A 20045-nucleotide genomic window follows, 5' to 3' on the forward strand; every position below is an offset into this window, starting at 1 on the left:
ACCACGGATTTAATGTAGAAGTCAGATGCCACAGCTTCTCAGAGTTGGAAGTGAGGGATAGCAACATCTCGAGACCCAGAGCTAACGACTACATGGGAGTCCGTCGATTGTATCGAGAAGAAACTTTTGGGGCGGCATATGTCTCTGGCTTCTATCCCTTTTTGTAGCCGGGACTCTACCAGAAGCAAGGCAACATTTTAAGAGCAAACTGGTATTGTTTCTCCTATGCCACAGAAAGGGCACGGGAGTTGTCTGTGTTCCGCAATAGGACATATGGCTCCCAGGAAAATGACATCCACTGGGCAATACCACCGTTGCGACATTTGCTTTCACCGCCGCCATCCTACTGGTCTGGGATTATCCCCAACTCGCTCCGTCTGCAACAGATGTCGTCAAGCTCGACGTCTCAGGGAGACGGAATGGAATAGGGAAGGCGATTGGCGGACGCAACATAGTTTGAGTGGCCGACATTGCCTCATGTAGGCTATGGGAAGCGCTCTAGTGGCCGCCGGGGATCTTGTTCGCGCTATAAAGAACAAAGAGGGGCTTAGTAAATATATTTAGCACTATTATTGGTACCACAGTGTTAGGGACGGTGTTTGAGAATCTAGTGATAAAAGATCAAGCCAGATTAATGTTCATGACGGGATATGCTTGAAGTTGCCTCGGTCCTCGAGGCTGGTTGCGAAACAAGTCTCGAAACTGAATTGAACCTCGATTGCGCTGCATTGACTGAAGTGGCCTTCGGCCGTGAAAATGGTGCTGAGCGGTAACAGAATTGTAGTTTGCTCAGTGTCGCAATTTGGTGGAGGAAACATGTTCTTGGTTAGGTTTGGACCTGAAGTAGATGATTCTATCCACGTCCCTATGGCACATACTCTTGCAATGTCCAAATTGACAAGAACGCTCGGCCATCTTGAGCTCCCTTCAGGTCTATTTGTTTTCGATTGGAGCCGAAACGAGTGAAAGAGGATCCCAGCACTACTGTGACTTCCCATTCCACTGCTTGACACCAACATCGCCGGGTTCCTCGGCGGCTTCGTGTTTTGGTTTATTAATCATAGATACCCAGTCGGGGCTGCCAAATTGGTTGGAGTTGAGGCTCTAGCTTTGTTGATGGGTAAGATGCTTGCTGACTTAGTTTTTCCCAATAGTGGTCCTCCTACTTTTAAGGAGAGCCCGCACACCCTGCACGCTCATCCGAAATTCTTTGAACCACAAGCATCACACTGGCAAGTAACTCAGAGCCAGGAAAGTCTCCGCAGTGTCGGGCTCTACCAGTAACGGATGATAATCCACAATAGCCGACTCAACCAGTAGTTGGTGCTGTTGAAGGAACTGAAAGCAAGCCAAAAGACTAGGAGTGAGTCGAGAAATTGGATTTAGCCGGGAGTAGTTCACGACTGCTGTACTAGGCTCGAGTATAGACCAATCGTTAGTATCGAAATCAGAAAGTTATTGATGCGGAGAGAGCACAAGTGAGACTGCAAATCTTGCATGGCGTTTGGCAACGAAATCTGACTGTGCGTTATACCAACGGCGAATGAACTGGTGGTCCTACATTGAAGCACCGGTGCAGCAAAGGCCCAGAAAGATTGATGGAGAGGAGAAAGATGCTGAGAAGTTAGTTCCTCAAAGTCAAAACACGGAGATGAGAGTTGCAGATGCGACATCGTTCCCATCCCCTATGTCGCTTCGCTCTGAGCCCACCCAACCGTCAGCACGATCGATTCTTGACTTCACTCGTTCGGAGACAAAGTTCTAGGATAAGTCAAACGAAAGACACAGCAAATGGACAGAATAGTCAATGGTTATCGGCTTCAAATTCTATATCGGAACAAATGCGTACAGGCACTTCAGAATATTCTCTGGCGATCAAGTTGGCCCAGAAGCCGCATACGCTTATCACAGCCGTTGAAACAGCACCGACTCGAGGGGCGTAAGCTCGCGCACTGGAATCAAGGACGATGGAGGAGAGAGAGGGACTACTCTCGCTGGTGGTTAGATCTCTCATTATTCCTTTTGTCTGACCGACAGTTAGCTCAAGCCCTCCCAAGCCCTCCACATTGTCGTGAAACTCTCATGTAATTCACTCCAGAGAGCCATAATCTTCGGGGCGCACTTATCGGAGATGATAAGATTTGTCAGCGGATACCACCTTAGTCGAGGACAATAGTACAGGAAAGTCGGGGAGTCGAACGCTTGATGCGCCGGAACAAGCAGCTCTGAGTGGCCTACGACAGCGTCGTGGGGTCCCTGTACAATAACCAACCACCCGAGTGTTTGGATAGGAGTCAAATGTCCCGCGCGCATGCTTGACAAGGTGTGTCTTCTTCGAGACGCGACAGAAAGATCAACCCGGATGTCACATACTGGATGCATGGACGAAGGGGCGCTGTTTTTGAACCTTAGAGGAAGCATCAAGTCGAATATCAAGCGGAGTACGGAATATGCACGACGTGAAGTAAAAACCCTGTGTTATTTATTCAATGATACTGCCGGAAACTTTCATCCCGATGCTCTCTCGCCAGCTAGAGGTGATTTCACGCCGTGCGTAAATAGTCCAACAACCACCAAGACCTGTCGTATCAGGTATGTCCGAGAAGTCTGTCTTGCCCTGTCAACAAACGGCTTGGATAGATCTATGGTGATGTGCGAGAAGACGAGTTGTGGGGGAAACCTTCAGCCCAGGACATCTGAGTGGAATGATTGGCACAGAGGGTTACATGCTCACCCCCTCCACCTGACTCATTATTATTTTGGCAATGCACCAAGACAGTAGAAAGGGGTTGAGCAGCTATTTAGGCCTTCCAGTAGCAGTGAGATCCGTGCAGTTCAGGTGCGAAAATATAAGCCGCACCAATTACGCCCATCTTGCGCCTCAGCGTACTGCTAGAGTAATCTCCTCCTGCCTAAACCTACACAATCAGAAACTCCAATATGACCTCGACAGCATCTGGCGCCGGCCCGGCGGCCAACAGTGGTTGCAGTCATACACAACTGCGACCAGTCTGGCAAACCATTCTGGTGGGATTCTTCGTTTTGGGACTCCTCCCAGGGCAGACACTAACAGCCAGCATGAGACTATAAGCACCAAACCCAGTCAAACCCAAGCGGACGCTGCAGTAGACATCGATAATACACCAACAGAGTCTCCGACTCAAGTGGAGAATGGTTTAATCGGAACGCACGACTTATACTCGGACTGTCGATGATCCTGAACCGAATATATAATCTCTATCAGGCAAAACCCCAAGTCTGCTGGCGATGAGGCCAGACCAGGACCAAGACCACGGCAGCTGACCATCCAGCGAGCGACACTGAATTTAGTTTCCTCGGAGACTGAATCTGGGTCGCTACTCGGGACTCGAACGCGTCCTCCGTCCCGTCAGGGACTCTCTCGCGGCCCCGGTGAAGCAGAAAAATACTTGAATTTCAGGGCTTTGGAGGAAGAGTATTTGAAGCGGACAATCAGGTGGCAATCCTGCATCTTACCTTCAGCGAGGTTCAAAGCCAGACGCAAAGACAAGACCGTAACGAGGTAACGGCTCTTTCCCCCCTCCTCCACAACTCCCACCAGACCCTACACTCCTCCCTTTTCACCTCCTCCCTTTTCACCTCCTCCTTTTTCACCTCCTCCACTCAAGCTTGGCCTACACTTGAGTAGCAAACGTGTCTGTTGACGTCATCAACCAACGGGTTCCGTGGTCTAGTTGGTTATGGCATCTCGTTAACACCGAGAAGGTCCCCGGTTCGATCCCGGGCGGAACCATCCTTTTTGCCCTCTAGCTTACAATCCACATGTAAACATCTCGTGAACTTCTCGGTTGCTTCCTCTTGCTTATCAAAGAGTTGTTGAAGGATTCGTGGCTAGGTGGTGGTTGACTCTTTTTTGGGAACTTGGAGTGTTATGTTGCAGGTCTTAACATCACACTGCGAGTCAAATCCCTCGTAGACACTAAGTTAGTCTTGTCGGAATAATGAGGCGGGTACATTGCATTTGCCGGTCAAGCAGGAGGCTCTGTCCATCGATTAATATGATTTTATGAGCGGCGGCAACGTCCTATGGCCCAGTGACTTTTATTGCTAGATTGATTATGGTTCTCCCAGGCATTATATTAGTAGATACTGTGTTAGGAGACTTCAGTCTTAAGAAGGTAGAACAGTGTGCCTTGATACTTGAATTATAATATTATTATAGTCATTTAATAATACGAAAGAAAAGAGATTTATAGATATGCTAACTTTGTTTTACTATTTAGTTTAAAGTAGTGATTGTTAAAAGACAGATCCACGATTAGGTGCAATCTCAAACCTCCGTGTCCCCTGATACCATTCCGTTAATTCCCCAGCCCTGATCGCAATAATTAACAGTCTTCAGTCACAACCATACTAGTTAGTTCTTCTTGCTGTGCCTCCTGTGCGCTCCTGGAACTGTTGTCACAGCCACAGTGTAGTTCTGGCCGGTCTCAGATACAGCATGGACAACGACATCCTCCCCAAACGGCCATTCGTCCTTGAACTCGTCCCGCAAATCATACTCGACGAAGTTTTCCTGTGCAAGGCACGCTTTAGCGGCAGCAAGAGCATCGGCACGAAGGACATATGACCCTTCGATGTCGACTTCTTGCGCGCAGCCAGTTCGGTCTTTGTTGTAGTCGACCGTAGTCTGCACCACATAGTGCAAAAGCTCTGCACCCTTGGGAAGAACTATGGTGCCGTTGGGGTTCGCCAGGAGAGACTCATTGTTCGGCGTTGTACGGACTCCAATTTGAAAGACCTGGCCGGCGGGTGCACGAGCATAGACAACTACCCCATCACCATGCTTCCACTCGTGAGAGCTTGAATAGACGGAGTACTCCTCAAAGTCATCAGGCTCATACTTGAGGAGTTGTAGAGCGTCTCGGGCAAAGGTTTTGGCCGCCTCAATGCTGGCATGTGTTGCGAGGACATAGGCCGAGTGCTTGGCTCCTGAGGGGTCCTCATGGTAGTCAATGACGGTCAGCGTGGTATGATACAAAAGATCAGAGTAATTGGACATGATGGAATTTGTGTCTTGAAAGATTCCTAAAAGATGATGTTGGCAGTGGTTGCAAAATTATCGGCCAAGACCAAGAAGCTGTTAGTCAAGATGAAACCCTATTATAGCCGATTCGGAAACCTCGGCTCATGGTCACACGACTCCATCAGATCATGGGTGAAGCTTCTACTTCACCAGCCCATGATATGGAAGGTGTACGCTAAGCTCGCATTGGTTATTGTCACTACGTAGTAGGTTCAGCTTAACAGCCATTGCGTGATACATCTCGTTACAACATTGGCACGCGACGAAGGCACATCATGGGGCACTACCCTGTACTGTACCACCAAGGTTGGAGGGCCCGTGCGAGCCAAAGCCTAATACCACCGATGCCAAGGTGTTCGGTATGGCCTGATAAATCTGGGGAGTGGTCAGCTGCTGACCACACCATCAAGGATCACGACATAAAAGCCTTGCCGCGGTGGCTAGGGATGTGGCCTGGAGGCGTAACCGCCACCCATTATTGTTAACCACAATCCATGGCTTGACTTTGGGCCTTGAATGAAGCTATTATTCTGTACAAGGTGGAAACTCCGTGTGCGAACGGAGAGGCTTGCATCGTTTGATCATGTCCAATCAGGCAAGCATGGCGTTCAGCCCCTAACTATGTTGTGCAAGGCGTTTGACCTGCGCAAAACCGCCTCGCGAGGCAGCCAGGCCGCCTAATCATTGTTTTCAAGTGGCCGCTCTGGTAGATGGCTAGAGTAATTGCTGAACGTCTTCTCCCTCGTCTATTTAACCTAACCCACCCTGACACTCTACGCACCTGTATCCCTACTGTATTCGCCAAACCATCCGAAGTCCAACAGACGACACCTCGATTTCTCGCAGTCGGTCGACACTACGTGTCTTTGCGCATTCCAGAATGGGCGGTTTCTGGGACTTTCTACACTCTCATTCAGAATCGCCATACAAGCAGCTGTGGTTGCTCGATGGCGGCTTCAAGGACGACACGTTCGTGTACTACGGCTCATGGAGTGAGGATGGCTCCATCGTTTATCGCATCACTACCAACACCGCCACTATCAACAAGGCGCTGGCTCACATTACTCCCATCAAAGCAAACTACGTTCTTCTCAAGGTTCAGCTTCCCACGCCAGATGGGGCTTATACCGCGCTAGAGCAGAAGGCTCCCGAGCGCATGCTTCCGCCGGACGACTTTAAAGAGGCCTTGGGAGACAAGAATTTCATTACTGCGGGGCCTTGGGGAGGGTTCGAAGGGTCCTCGATTAGGACCTTTGTGGAACGCAATGAGGACAAGATACTCATCGAGAAGAGAGAGTACAACACGATGAGGGTCTACACCATTGTTTGGGCACCGAATGGTGAGAAATGTAGGCTGCAAGATATGGACCGATTCATTTGGAAGGTTCTTGGGGGAGAACTGAACATCGACAGCTGGTCAAAGTTTCTGCGCACTGCAGTTTCCATTACTGTTGGAGGATCGTGATTTGTTTATAGCAGCTCCTGATGTATGGAGCAATAAGTGTCGAAAGCCTTGACCCTGACGGGATTGGTAGATTATTTGTTTTAGGCAAGTTGCAGCTAGAATGATACAAGGAAATAAGCTACCTGAACCAGTCTTCTGATCGCATATCCCGCGCATGTGGCTATGATGTCAGCTTCATCGCTAACCGCCGCAGCCATTGTGTCCGAGGTGGCCCTGCGTTGATATTGTCAAGTAACCTGGCTGCCCCTGTCATTCCGAGAGGCTTAGCGGCGTTCGATCTTAATCTGGTCAATCTCACGGTGAGAGACTTAATGGCGCCAGACTTAGCTTTTCCATGCCTGGCTGGCACCCATTGCTGGACGGGCACGAGGTTGATGATGGTCGAAAACGCCACGAGTCTTACACACGATGGTAAAACAAGATGTTGAATACTAGGCCGAGAAGCAACAATAGAAGGCAAGTAGTACATTGAACACCCCAAAACGTCGGTCCCCGATACTTAAGCATCCTCGGGAAATGGGTGGTTGGATGTGCTTCTGCATCAAACTCTTCAGGAATCTCATAGCCTTATAACTTCAGGAAAAGGGTCAAGCGCTGAGGGAGCGCCAGCCATGCACGATCATTACACGAATACACTGGAATATACCGATGGTGGCGAATGAATCTATTGAGGCCATTATATTCACCTGTGCCGTAGGTATCAAGTAGGACTCTTGGGGTCCCCATCACGGAAATTTTGTCAGCGCATAGGTGGCCACACGAGCTACAGCATCCCACAATGATATCCAAATGCGATTCTTGAGGGAGACAGCTCGGTGGGACTCGTCAAACACCACACCCTGTCGTGCATGTGGGAGGCCGGGTTGGCGATGAAGGTGAGGTTGCGCCTGTTGTCCGAGTTCCAGTTGCTTAGATCGTCAACTGCGAGAACCGTCATTCGTTGGTATTAAATGGCACAAGGCTTCATTGAAAGCTACCATTGGCTAAAGGAACATGCTATTTATACTATGCTGGATAATTTGTCAATCTTTCTGAGAAACGGATTGGACTGGTCACCATAGTTCTCTCTGTCGTCACCGGATCTTAGTACTTCGAAAGGATATCCGGATTCGTGCAGCAACCCCGTTGGCCCCTTATACGTAAGTTCTATTTATAGCTCAACCCCATTACTTTATTCTCGAGACGTTAGACAAGGCTTTAGTTGAGCCGTCAGCAAGTGTTGGAAGCGCCGTTGGGATGTGGTCGTCCGAGCATGAACCATCAGGGGTCAGCACCCATTGGCTCCATTCTTTTGGTGCCATCAGCCAGTTGCGCGCGTTATTTTGCGGCTGCCCATACAAATTTGCACCAATCAGATTCCGAGAAACTTCTTTATTCCTGTCTGCACCAAACCCTCATTATTCGGGAAACCTTATGGATTAACGTAGAGTCAGCCTTCGGCTGAATAAGCCTATCCGTTCTGCCACTCCTGACCACCTGACCGTTGGTCAAATCCTGTCACGGCCGCGGTATGACCCCGCTGCCGAGTTTCCCCCAAACACGCACAATGGAAGAGACAAGACATCGAAACGCACGACGGGCCTGCGAGCCTTGCCGGTGAGTTTCATTTCTCGAGACTCAGTTGCTTCGCCTAGTTCTGATGATGTAATGTAAGCCGCAAGAAGGTGAAATGTCCTGGAGAACGGCCCATATGCTCCTTCTGTCGACGCCTGGGCCAGCCATGTGACTATAGTTCAAATGAGCCGGATCCAGTCCAAGTTCCTCAGGATCGCAGAATTGTAACTTGGGATTTCTAGGCCGTTGAGCTTATCCATAGTACGACATTGGGTTAACCAGGTGTCTAGGAGCAGCGGATGGGAACCATTGAAGGGAAACTGGATCTTCTGATACAGTCATTGAGGCAAGAGTGAGCATATAATTTCCAACAAGGGTGAGTCCCTAACAAAAGCGAGCATAGTCAGCCCAAGACAAAGACTCACTCGGCGGGCCCATCAATCTCATCACTACCGCCCGGGTATTCTGAAGACTTGCCTGACGCACCCCAGAGCAGTCGAGACCAAACAGATGGCAAATTCATGACGTAAAAGCATACGCACCAACTTTCCAGCTGACAGGAGCTGACTGGCCGGCCTAGACTACACTCTGAAGACCAAAGTCTACTCGAGGCTGGTCAGCTGTTTCAGACATGGTGTCACAACCAACCGCTGTCGCTCTTTCGTCAAGAAGGCTTCCTCGAGTCTCTGCAGCATCGCGATCATGAGCTTTGCCTCGCCCTTCAGGCCCTCAGCTGTAGATTCCCACCTGGATCTTTGACACCCGAGAAGCAGCTGGCTATCAACGGAACGGTCAAAATGTGCCGGAAAATGGTCATGGACCGCGTTGCGAACAAAACAGTCAAGCTTTCTACTTTGCAAACACTTTGTCTTCTCAACATGATTAGCTCCGCAGGCAAGTCTCGTTATGTTGACTATCCTAATAAGATTCCTCTGACTTGATGTGTTTAGATGGAGACGTGATGCAGGCTGGCTTCGACCTCAGTATGGCCCAGTACCTTGCGAGCAGCCTCCGACCTGGCGCCTCTCTCGGTGATCCAGCAGAATGCTCCTTGTGTATCCATGGCATATCCCTCCTGCAAAACATCCAGGGATGCATATCCGACAGGAACCATGTCCTGGGGCCCTTCAACAATCGATCTAGCATACTCCCCTCTCCGCGGGACCCAGGCCACGACGTGAATCCCAACTCGGGTATCCTCCCCTATATAGCTCAGGCCGCCGAAGCTTGGCAGATGGCTCGGGTATATGCCGCATCACACGTTGGCCCCGACGAGCCTCCGCCGTGGGACCCCCAGTCTGACTACTCGCTCATAATGCTGCGTCACACGGAGCTTGACTGCCAGTATCCCGTCAAGTATCGATTTGCCACTAATAACTTTGGGGGCCTCACTCCTGAGGCGCTGCAGCAACGGAGAGACTACTGGGGCCCGTGGCTGTTTCATCAATTTATCTACTCGGCCGTCCCAGCCCTCGTCAACCACCCTTTCTTACTGTCGATGCGATTAAAGGGGTTCCGGCGCATGATGCCGCAAACCTTCATTCACCAGTCTTTTGATCAGATATCCAGGCATAGCACCTGGATTATTTGCTTTATCGACCTCGTGGAGAAGCAGCAGTTTCAGGTGTCAGACCCAGTGGTCGCACACTGCGTGGCTATCGTAGCAACCATTCACTTGCAGCACAGCTTTGCCAAGGATGATGTGCTGCGTCAGAAGGCACAGAAGGGGTACGATAAGTGCATGAGTTTTCTGGACCGTATGGGCTTGATCTGGCCTTGCGTTGCTTCAATGGCATGTCAGATTCCTTCCGTTGGAGATGAAGAAGCTAATCTTTGTCCCCAGGCGCAAAACTTGCGTAAACTGCAAGACAGCATCACCATGATTCCGTCTGTTTCTGGCCAAGGCACTCATGCCAGCGAGCCTCAGATGTCATGGTCAATCGATGCTCAGCTGCTCTGGGATATTCTTATCTACGAAAAGGCAGTCCGCAGCAACGCGGCCGCGGACAAGTCCCTGTTTGGCGAGCCCATCACCTTGGAGGCCGACCAGCGCGAGCAAGACATTTCAGAGTTTGCCATGGTTGGTTCTGCTGGAATCTCAGGCCATAAGACGGTGCCTAAGGAGGTCACAGCGTATGCCCCAGAAGATAATGGAAGTAATATCAGAATCAACCACTCAAGCACGCCGGCTGGGACGATGGTGGGTGGGTTAAATGTTGCTGAGGACCGGTTCTTTGAGAGTTTTGGAGATATGAACCAGATGATGGGCGAGGACAATTCATTCTTGCAGGCTGAAGACTGGGGGAAGGCTATTGACAATTGGTTCAACTTTGACATCTCCTAAGTCAATTTCAAGATAATCTACTCGATCATCATTCAAGTGTTGGCACGTTTCGAGGCCGGCCATGAGTCAGCCAGTCGTGTGCTGTCCTTACCACTCAACGCTTATCAGCAGAGATTGATTCTGTGATCAGGCGGTGTTATTTGAATGCTCCTCGCTGACAATTATATTTCTTGAATGGCCTCCTACCCAGAACCCAACACCCAAGCAGTCGGAATAATAGCGCCGTTGTTTACCGACAGGGATGCTTCTACTAACTATGAGCACGACATGAAAGCCAGGAAGTAAGCGCTTTTGGACAATTCTCGAACCAAGGTTACTGTAGAGTGGTGGGAGGACCGTATGCCAGATTTTAGAGTGAGGGTCTGCTACATGCTAGTACGAACAAACCTGATGTTTCACAACCAAAAATACACACAGTTGAAGTCATCCTTCCCACAGTCTTATTATTCCTTGGGAAACACACAATCGTCACATGTATTTTTTGATCTAAAGCATTGTCGTGAAATTGGTGACGCTTGCAAAAGGAGGCATCAGCCACCATAACAAAGAACACAGTTCTTGACACATTATTATTATTATCTGCGATGATGACAAGAAGCCATCAGCCACAACAGCAAAAGACACAGTTATCAATAGGTACATGACGGCATCAAAACCCAATACTGTAAGTTCTGGACACATGCTGGCCCTAGAACCCAATGCCATAAAAGCCAGATAGGATCTAATGCATGGGGCTTGAGTTCGCGAATCGGAGTAGGGACGGAGCCCGCTCCGGGCCCCAAACGTGGGGACGGTGGACCTCCGCCCTCAATCCGTGCCCACTATCACCGACCCGATTCCGGAATCTAACACCGTCCCCCGCAAGTTGACAGGATAAATAGCGAATAGAACTCACGCCGTTCCTACCTATCCCAGGCTCTTTAATCCTCCGTCTACCATACCCCTTGTTTTCTTTCGATTGCCTCTCGTCCACAGCCACACCCTACCTCCCAAACCAGTCATGGCTCCCGACACTCAGCATCTCAAGACCGACTCCATTCTCATAGTTGGTGCTGGTATCTTTGGCCTCGGCACTGCTCTGGAACTGAAGAAGAGGGGATACGAGAACGTGGTCGTTCTTGACCGGTATAACGTTCCCGTCCCAGATGGAAGCAGTGTCGACATTTCCAGAATCATCCGTGTTGAGTATGCAGATGAGACATACGCCAAGATGGCCCGCGAGGCCTTGGAGGAGTGGAACACGACTTATAAGGAGCACTTCTACCCTTCCGGTTTCGTCTTGATGGCCGATAAGAACGCCGATGCCACCTATGTCACGAAGAGCAAGGCCATGAGTGACAAGCTCGGTGATTCCAGCGGCGACATTATTGACGCCGACACTCTCAAATCTCAGTATCCACACTTTCCTTCCAACACTGAAAATCTAACTGCGTATGTTAACCCCAGAGGTGGCTGGGCGGATGCACAGGCTGCTGTTCGACAGATGGCTCAAGAGTGCAGTCAGCGAGGCGTCAGCTTCATTACTGGCCCTAGAGGGCGGGTGACATCCCTCCGGATTCACAAGAAGCGCATTGTCGGTGTCAATGTTGCTGAGGGAGAGTCTCACTTTGCTACTCAGGTCATTCTGGCGACCGGAGCCTGGTCCGGTCAACTGTTGCCCATCGCCCATGCATCTTCCGCCTCCGGTCAATCTGTCGGGTTCGTCGAGTTATCACCTGAAGAGGCAGAGTCCCTGCGTGGGATGCCCGTCATCATGAACTTCAGCACTGGAGTCTTCGTCTTCCCCCCGTACCCTGGCAACAATCTCCTCAAAGTTGCCCACCATGGTTTTGGAGTCGCCACGCAGGTTTCCGTTGACAATGGAAAAAGAGTTGTTTCGTCGCCCAAGCTGGCTGGTAACAACGCCGACGCTGGATATCTCCCTGATGATGCTGACGAGCATCTGCGAGCGGGATTGGCCCAGCTTGTGCCCCGGTTCGGAGCTCGGCCTTGGCTGAGGAGGCGCATGTGCTGGTACTCTGATACCCCTGACGGTGACTTCATCGCCGACCACCATCCTGAAATAGATAGACTGTTTATTGCTACCGGCGGTTCTGGCCAGTGAGTATTTACACTGTCGTTTGCAAAGTCTTAACTAACAACTACATAGTGCTTTCAAGTTTTTGCCAGTGCTGGGCAAGTATATCACTGACTGCTTCGAGGGCAAGGCGTCCGAGCAGATTCGCCGGAAGTGGAGGCTAAGGCTCCCTGATGGGCAGGGCGCTTTTATTAAGAAGGGAGATGGAAGCCGAGGTGGCCAGCCTTGGCGAATGCTCTGTGTCGAGGAGCAGGCTAAACTGTAGCTATTAGTTAAGTAAATAGGGTTAGGGTTAAGGGGAATTAATATTTAAGTTTAATTTAAATTTTAAATATAAATTTTAAATATAATATTTATTATTATAATATATATATAATAAATATAATAATTAACTAAGTATAATAAAAATCTTAACCTTTTATATTAATATAATAATAAAAATATAATAAATTAATTAATTAATTAAAACTACTTATTATATTCTTTCTTAGATATCTTAATTATTATTTAATAGGTCCTTATATTATAGCTAAGCTAATTATAGATATTATAATATTAAACCCTTAGTTATATTATTTTTCTTTAATTACTATATCTTAATAATTTAGTTATTACTTATATATTAGTATTTATTTAATTAATTACTTATTTTTCTTTTTTTATTATTATAATCCCCTTTTTTTATAGCTAGGTTCTTTTTACTTTCTAGTACTAATTAAGTATTTTATTTACTTCCCGAAGGTCTTTATTCTTAGTAGCTAATAAGGTAACCTAATATATAATTACCTTTATCCCCTTCTTAAGAGACCTTAAGGTTTTAAGAATTAACTCTAGGGAGCTATTTTAATACTTTTTAATTTATTTTTTAAGGTATTTAAATTAAGATCTAGCCTTAAGTATAATCCTTAGGGTCCTTAAGACCTAAGAGATTAAGGGCTTAGATCCCTCCTTAATAAGTATTAAAATCTATAGCTATATATTAAGCTTTAAGATTATAGTTTTTAAGTTAAGGAGAATAAGGCTAGCTTTTTTAAAAGCCCCCTTAGTATTTCTTTTTATTATAATAGCTTTATATATAATATAAAAGGCTAAAAAGAATTTAGTTTTTAAAATATAAATTATAAAATATTTAATTAAATATTTTATTTTTTAATTATAGGCTTTTTTTAATAACTTAAAGTATTTAATATTAAGAGGCTAAAATAAATAAAAGAAATAAAATAATATATAAAGCTAAATAATTTTTTTTTTTATATTATTTCTTAAATTTAATTAATTAATAATTTTTATAGCTATTAAGAATTAAGAGATAATAAGAATTAATTAATTAATTAATTATATATTAATTAAAATATTTTAAGTATTTAAGGCTAATTTTATTATTAATTTAATTATTTTAAGTTATTATAATTATTTAATTACTTAAAAAATTATTTTTTTAATATTAATTAATAAGGTAATATTAGCTTATATTAATAATAAATAATTAAATTACTTAACGTACTTGATAAGTGAGCTGTACAGTCAAGTGAGCGAGATAAAGGTATTTATATATTAAAAAGAGAAATAAAAAAAGCCCTTAAAATTCTAAAAATAGCTTAAAATATCTATAAACCTATAATTATATTTATTATATTATATATTATTTATATATATTTTTTAAAAAAAATCTTATAAGGCTTCTTATAAGGTAGTTTAAAGAATAAGCTATTCGCACTGTATACTTGGCCTTTTCTCTATAAAGGCATTTTTTAAAAAATATAAAAAAATCATTTTTAAACTCTATAAAGGATTAGAATTATAAAAATACTCTTTTTAAGCTTATAGCTATTTTATAGAAAGAGTTAGAGGGTCTAGGGTAGGCTATTTCTAGGTGCATAGTATGCTGTCTCGTTCACTTGTCTGTACAGCTCACTTATCAAGTACGTTATTAATATAAGAAAAAGAGTTTATATTAAAAATATTATTAAAATATAAGAAATTACTTAGTAAATTAAGAAATTAATTATTATAAATAAAGAAAAAAAACTAAAAGTTTTAAATACTTAAGGAAAAATAAGCTTTAATTATATAAAAACTAAGAAATAATTATTAAATAAAAAATATTTTAATTCTAATTAATATATTATTTATATTATTACCTTAATTAAGTAAAAAAGTATTAAAAGATTACTAAAATATTATTAATAATATAAAATAACTTACTTATATTAAATTAATATTATATATTATTAAGAAAAAGTAAAAATTATTTAATTATAATACTTATAGCACTAATATAATCTAAGTTAATAAATAAAATTAAAAAAAGGCTTATTAAGTAATAATTAATAAGAAAGTTAATATAAATATAATTTTTATTAATAAAATAAATTAAATTAATTAAGCTAATAATTATATAAAAGACTTTTAGCTTAAAGATTATATTATTATAATTAATATAAATATACTAAAGTAAAAAATAATAATAATAAAGATTTATTAAGATAAGAGAAAGACTATAAGAAAAATTATACCTATAACTAAAGATATAGAACTAATTAAATAGATAATTAATACTATAAAACTAATAATTAAAGGCTAAGATAAGAGAATTACTTAGTCTTAGAAATTACCTTATATTCTTATAAGACTTAATAACCTAGAAGGTAAAATTATTAAAGCTATAATAAATATAAGCTCTAAAAGGAATATTATTTTATAAAAGCTTATAAAAGCCTATAGCCTTAAAGTTATTTAAGTATATATTTTAATTGTATTTTTTTTCTGAGATAATATTATTATATTAAGTTAAATTATTATTTACTTATATATTAGTAATATATAAATCTAAAAAAAAATATATATAATACCCTTTAGAGAAATCTTAATTCCTTTTATTTTTAATATATTATTTATTTACTTAATAAAAATAATATCTAATTATTTAATAATAAATAATTTTATATTTTTTTAATATAAGTTAAATAATATTTATACTATTACCCTTACTATAAGGTTTATTAAATAAAAAGACTTTATTTATAATATAAAAAATACTATATTATTAATATAAAAATTAAGCTTTTTTTTAAAGCTAAGGTTAATTAATAAAGTAATTTAACGCTAAATAATATCTTAATATTATTATAATAATAAAATTAAGAATTAAGAAAAAAAAATAATTAATATTATTAAAATACAGATAATTAAGTAATATTATATAGCTCTTAAAGATATTAATTATTTAATTAGAAAATAAATAAGAAAAAAATATAAAATAAAAAAAAAATATATTTAATTAAGATAAATTAAAAAGAATTCTAATTAATATTTTTTAGTAGAAATAAATATTAAGATTTACCTAAGAGATAATATGTTATTATATAGATATATCTTAAAAAAAAACTTAAAATAAAAACCTAAAAAATAAAAAAAAAAGAAATTATAAAATAATTTAAAATACTAAGATTATATTATATTAAAGTTCTTAAATATTAAATAAAAAACCTATATTTATAAAAAATAACTCTAAGGACTTATTAATTAGATAAATAATACCTTTATATATAAAGAATTAAATATATTTCTTAAATTTATATATAATAAAAAAATAAATTTAATATAAGAATTTTTAAAATAACGTACTTGATAAGCAAGCGCCGCAGTCATGTAAGCGCCGCACTTTTCTACCTTACACCTAACTTTTCATTTGATCAATCGATTCTCAACAACCTAATATGCCAGCTATTACTATTGAAGCTAGAACCCTTCTTGCCCTTCAGGCCCTTCAAAATAACCCAAAACTAAGCATCCGACGCGCCGCAAGCACCTATATAGTCGATGAGCGACGACTACGTCGCCGCCAGCAAGGCATCCAGTCTCGACGCGATACCATCCAGAAATCACGTCGGCTATCTGATCTAGAGGAACAGATCCTTATTCACTTTATTCTCGATCTAGATTCGCGAGGATTTCCCCCACGGCTACGTGGTGTGAAAGAAATGGCTGATCAATTGCTTGCCGACCGCGACGCGCCACCAGTTGGCACGCGTTGGGCTCATAACTTCGTGAAGCGGCACCCAGACCTTAAGACGCGTTTCTTTCGTAAATACGATTACCAGAGAGCCAAGTGCGAAGATCCAACCATTATCCGCGATTGGTTTCGGCTTGTGGCGAATACAATCGCGAAGTACGGCATCCGATCAGATGATATCTATAACTTTGATGAGACTGGCTTTCTTATGGGCATGATTGCAAGCGGAATGGTTGTCACAGGTGCAGAAAGGCGTTCAAAGCCAAAATCAGTGCAGCCTGGAAACCGGGAATGGATTACGGTCATTCAAGCGATTAATGCGGAAGGCTGGGCGATCCAGCCGTTTATCATCGGTGCGGGCCAATATCACCTCGCCAACTGGTACCGAGAAAGCAACCTCCCGGGCGATTGGGCTATTGCGACGACCCAAAATGGCTGGACCGATAATGAGACCGGTCTAGAGTGGCTAAAACACTTTAACCGATGCACAGCCAAACGATCAAATAGTCGCTATCGTCTTCTGATCCTTGATGGCCACGAAAGTCACCACTCTATCGAATTCGAGAGATATTGTGAGGAGAATAAGATCATCCGGCTTTGTATGCCACCTCATTCCTCTCATCTACTCCAGCCCCTTGACGTCGGGTGCTTTAGCGTGCTAAAGCAAGCTTATGGTCGAGAAATAGAGCGATTGATCAGATGCTCTATAACCCACGTTTCAAAGACCGAGTTCTTTCCGGCCTTCCACGCAGCACACGAGGCCACTATGACGGAAACAAATATCAGGGGGGCTTTTAAAGGAGCTGGCCTTATTCCTCTTGACCCAGAAACTGTGGTCTCAAAGCTTGATGTTCAGCTGCGGACGCCAACGCCGGTTGAGGAGGCAGCTGAACCATCGACCCCTTGGGCTTCAAAGACCCCAAAGACTGTGCTTGAGGCCCAATCTCAGTCTGAATACCTTGAAAGACGGATTAGAAGGCATCAAAGTAGCTCTCCAGAGTCAATTCTTGAAGCATTAAAGTCTCTTGCGAAGGGAACAAAGGCAGTTATGCATGAGATGGCTCTCATGAGGGCAGAGGTCCAAGACCTTCGACAGGCAAATGAGATACTAAGCCGGCGCCGGAGGGCAAAAAAAGGACTAGACTGCAGAAAAGAGGAGTAATGACGGTAGAGGAAGGAAGGCAAGCAATTGATCAAATGGATATAGATGCGCAGGTGGTGGCGGAATCGTCGAGGAGTGGTGGTCAAGGAAGGTCAGCGCGACCAGGTATTCGGCGTTGTGGTGTCTGCGGTAAGCCCGGCCATAATGCAAGGACCTGTCAGGTAGTGATTGAGACGTCTGGGGAAGAGTATAGTGAGTAGTTTTAATTGATTACATGGTTTATGGTGTTTTTATCGCGATAACTATAGAGGGGGTTAAAAAAAGTGCGGCGCTTACATGACTGCGGCGCTTGCTTATCAAGTACGTTATAAAAATTTTAATTTATTTATTAAATTATTATAAGTTATTAAAATAATTAAATATAAGGCTTAGTAAATAAAAGATATATTTATCCTTAAGGGGTATAAAAAAGAAATTATTAAATTTCTAATAACTTAAATAAAAAGAAAATCCTTAATAAAAATTATAGGCTTTATAAAAATATATTTCATTTTATTTAAAAAAATTTTTTTAATTTTAATTAATTAATATAGTTATATTAATAAATAAATATATACTATAAGATAGCTTTATCTCTCTAGGCTATAATAAATTCTTTATAAATTTTATTATAGATAAGATATTAATATTTTTAGATTTCTTTTTAAGATATAATTAAATAAAATTAATTAAGATTAATAAAGACTTAATAAGTTTTATAATATTAATTAAATAACTAAGGATATATCTATTATTATAAAGAGCTATAAACTTAGTTATTTAATTTACCTAAAATATCCTTTAAATTCTAAGAGATTTAATCTCTAATATATATTATAACTTAACTTTATATTACTTAAAATAAGGATTAAAGTATTATATTTTATATCTTAGTAATTTTTATTATAAAAGCTTTATACCTAAAGCTAGAAGTCTTAATAGGCTTAAATTAATAAGATTTATTTATATAATTATTAATAGCTTTATGAATATATTAAAGCTAGCTCTATTTATAATAAATAGCTTATATCTTAATTAACTAAAGAAATTAAAATTACCTTTACTTAATAATTCTCTCTTTTAATATTAATCTTTTAATTATAATTCTTAATTACTTAAAGAATTTAAAATCTTAAAAAATTATATATTTATTATCCTTATAAAAAGAGTTTAAATTATAATTAATAATAACTATAAGTAACTAATTAATTAATAAATAATATATTAAGGATATTATATTAGTTATTATTTATAAAAACCTTTAATAAAATATTTAAAGTAATAACATATATACATAGCAAGTATCTTAGTCAAGCAAGTGTCTCAAATTACCCTATAGTAAGATTTCTACTATTTTTAAAATTACTTTAAGAAATTCTAAAAAATCCAAATTAAGATATATAATACTTAAAGCTTATATATAAGCTCATTATAAGGTCTAAACCTTATTCTAATTTTTTAGAATTTTTAGAAAAATTCCTTATATAGTAGTTTAGAAAAAAGCATATTTATACTATATAAATAGCTATTTCTATATAATAGAATTTTTTTAAAAATCTAAAAAAAATATTTCTATATTTTATAAAGAGTTAGATTTATAGTAATACTCTTTTTATCTTTATAGCTACCCTATAGCACTTTTTAAAAAATTTAAACTTGCTATTTTTAAGTATATAGTATGCTAAGATACTTACTTGTCTGAGACACTTGCTATGCATATATGTTATAGCTAATATTTATTAATATATTATTTAATATAACTAAAATAACCTTAATAAAAAGGTTTATAAGCTTTATAAGGGTATAAAGAATACTTATAATAAGCTATAAATAATAATATTAAATAAAGGCCTTAAGAATATTAATATAAATATATAATATAATAATTTATTATTAATTAAATTTATTATCTTTTATTTTATTTTTTTTAATTAATTATAATATTAATAAAAGTTTTAATTTTCTTAGAAAAATACTTTTTTTATTAAAAGCTCTTAAAAAAAGTAATAAAAAAAGAAATATCTTATTAATAAAAATATTAAATTTCTTAAGGACTTAAAAAATATTATTTAATATAAGGCATAAGTTATAATATTTATAATAATTATAAAGACTTTTTATAATACTAAATAAAAAAATAAAAAAAGTTTTATTTTAATTAACTAGGATCTAGCTATATAGCTATAGGTATAAGTATATTAAGAAATAAAGATTATTAGTATTATAGGTTTTAGAGGGATTAGTTCTTAGAATTAGTATTAGAGTTTAAACCTAAAAAGAATTAATATTAAGGCTTAGCGCTGGACTAAAACTTAGAGGTAGATAGAGGTTTATAGATTTAATTAATTAAATTTATCTAGTTATATATATAATATATATATCCT

General features: G+C 40.6%; 4 protein-coding genes across 4 annotated transcripts; 3 read left to right on the top strand and 1 right to left on the bottom strand.

Moving 5' to 3' along the window:
• Positions 1 to 4396: 4396 nt before the first annotated feature.
• Positions 4397 to 5050, bottom strand: NCS57_01461300 (uncharacterized protein; the record flags this gene model as incomplete). The annotated part of the gene is made up of 1 exon (XM_053064210.1): positions 4397 to 5050. The coding sequence occupies exon 1, from the start codon at positions 5039 to 5041 to the stop codon at positions 4397 to 4399; it is 645 nt and encodes a 214-aa protein (XP_052906493.1). The 5' UTR covers positions 5042 to 5050.
• Positions 5051 to 5945: 895 nt separating this feature from the next.
• On the top strand, positions 5946 to 6530 carry NCS57_01461400 (uncharacterized protein; the record flags this gene model as incomplete). The annotated part of the gene is made up of 1 exon (XM_053064211.1): positions 5946 to 6530. The coding sequence occupies one exon, from the start codon at positions 5946 to 5948 to the stop codon at positions 6528 to 6530; it is 585 nt and encodes a 194-aa protein (XP_052906494.1).
• A 2539-nt stretch (positions 6531 to 9069) lies between these two features.
• On the top strand, positions 9070 to 10428 carry NCS57_01461500 (uncharacterized protein; the record flags this gene model as incomplete). The annotated part of the gene is made up of 1 exon (XM_053064212.1): positions 9070 to 10428. The coding sequence occupies one exon, from the start codon at positions 9070 to 9072 to the stop codon at positions 10426 to 10428; it is 1359 nt and encodes a 452-aa protein (XP_052906495.1).
• Positions 10429 to 11428: 1000 nt separating this feature from the next.
• On the top strand, positions 11429 to 12770 carry NCS57_01461600 (DAO domain-containing protein; the record flags this gene model as incomplete). The annotated part of the gene is made up of 2 exons (XM_053064213.1): positions 11429 to 12528; positions 12578 to 12770. The coding sequence occupies 2 exons, from the start codon at positions 11429 to 11431 to the stop codon at positions 12768 to 12770; spliced, it is 1293 nt and encodes a 430-aa protein (XP_052906496.1).
• Positions 12771 to 20045: the final 7275 nt, after the last annotated feature.

The sequence above is a fragment of the Fusarium keratoplasticum genome, chromosome 13 (genome assembly GCF_025433545.1).
Source record: "Fusarium keratoplasticum isolate Fu6.1 chromosome 13, whole genome shotgun sequence".
Lineage (NCBI taxonomy): Eukaryota > Fungi > Ascomycota > Sordariomycetes > Hypocreales > Nectriaceae > Fusarium > Fusarium keratoplasticum.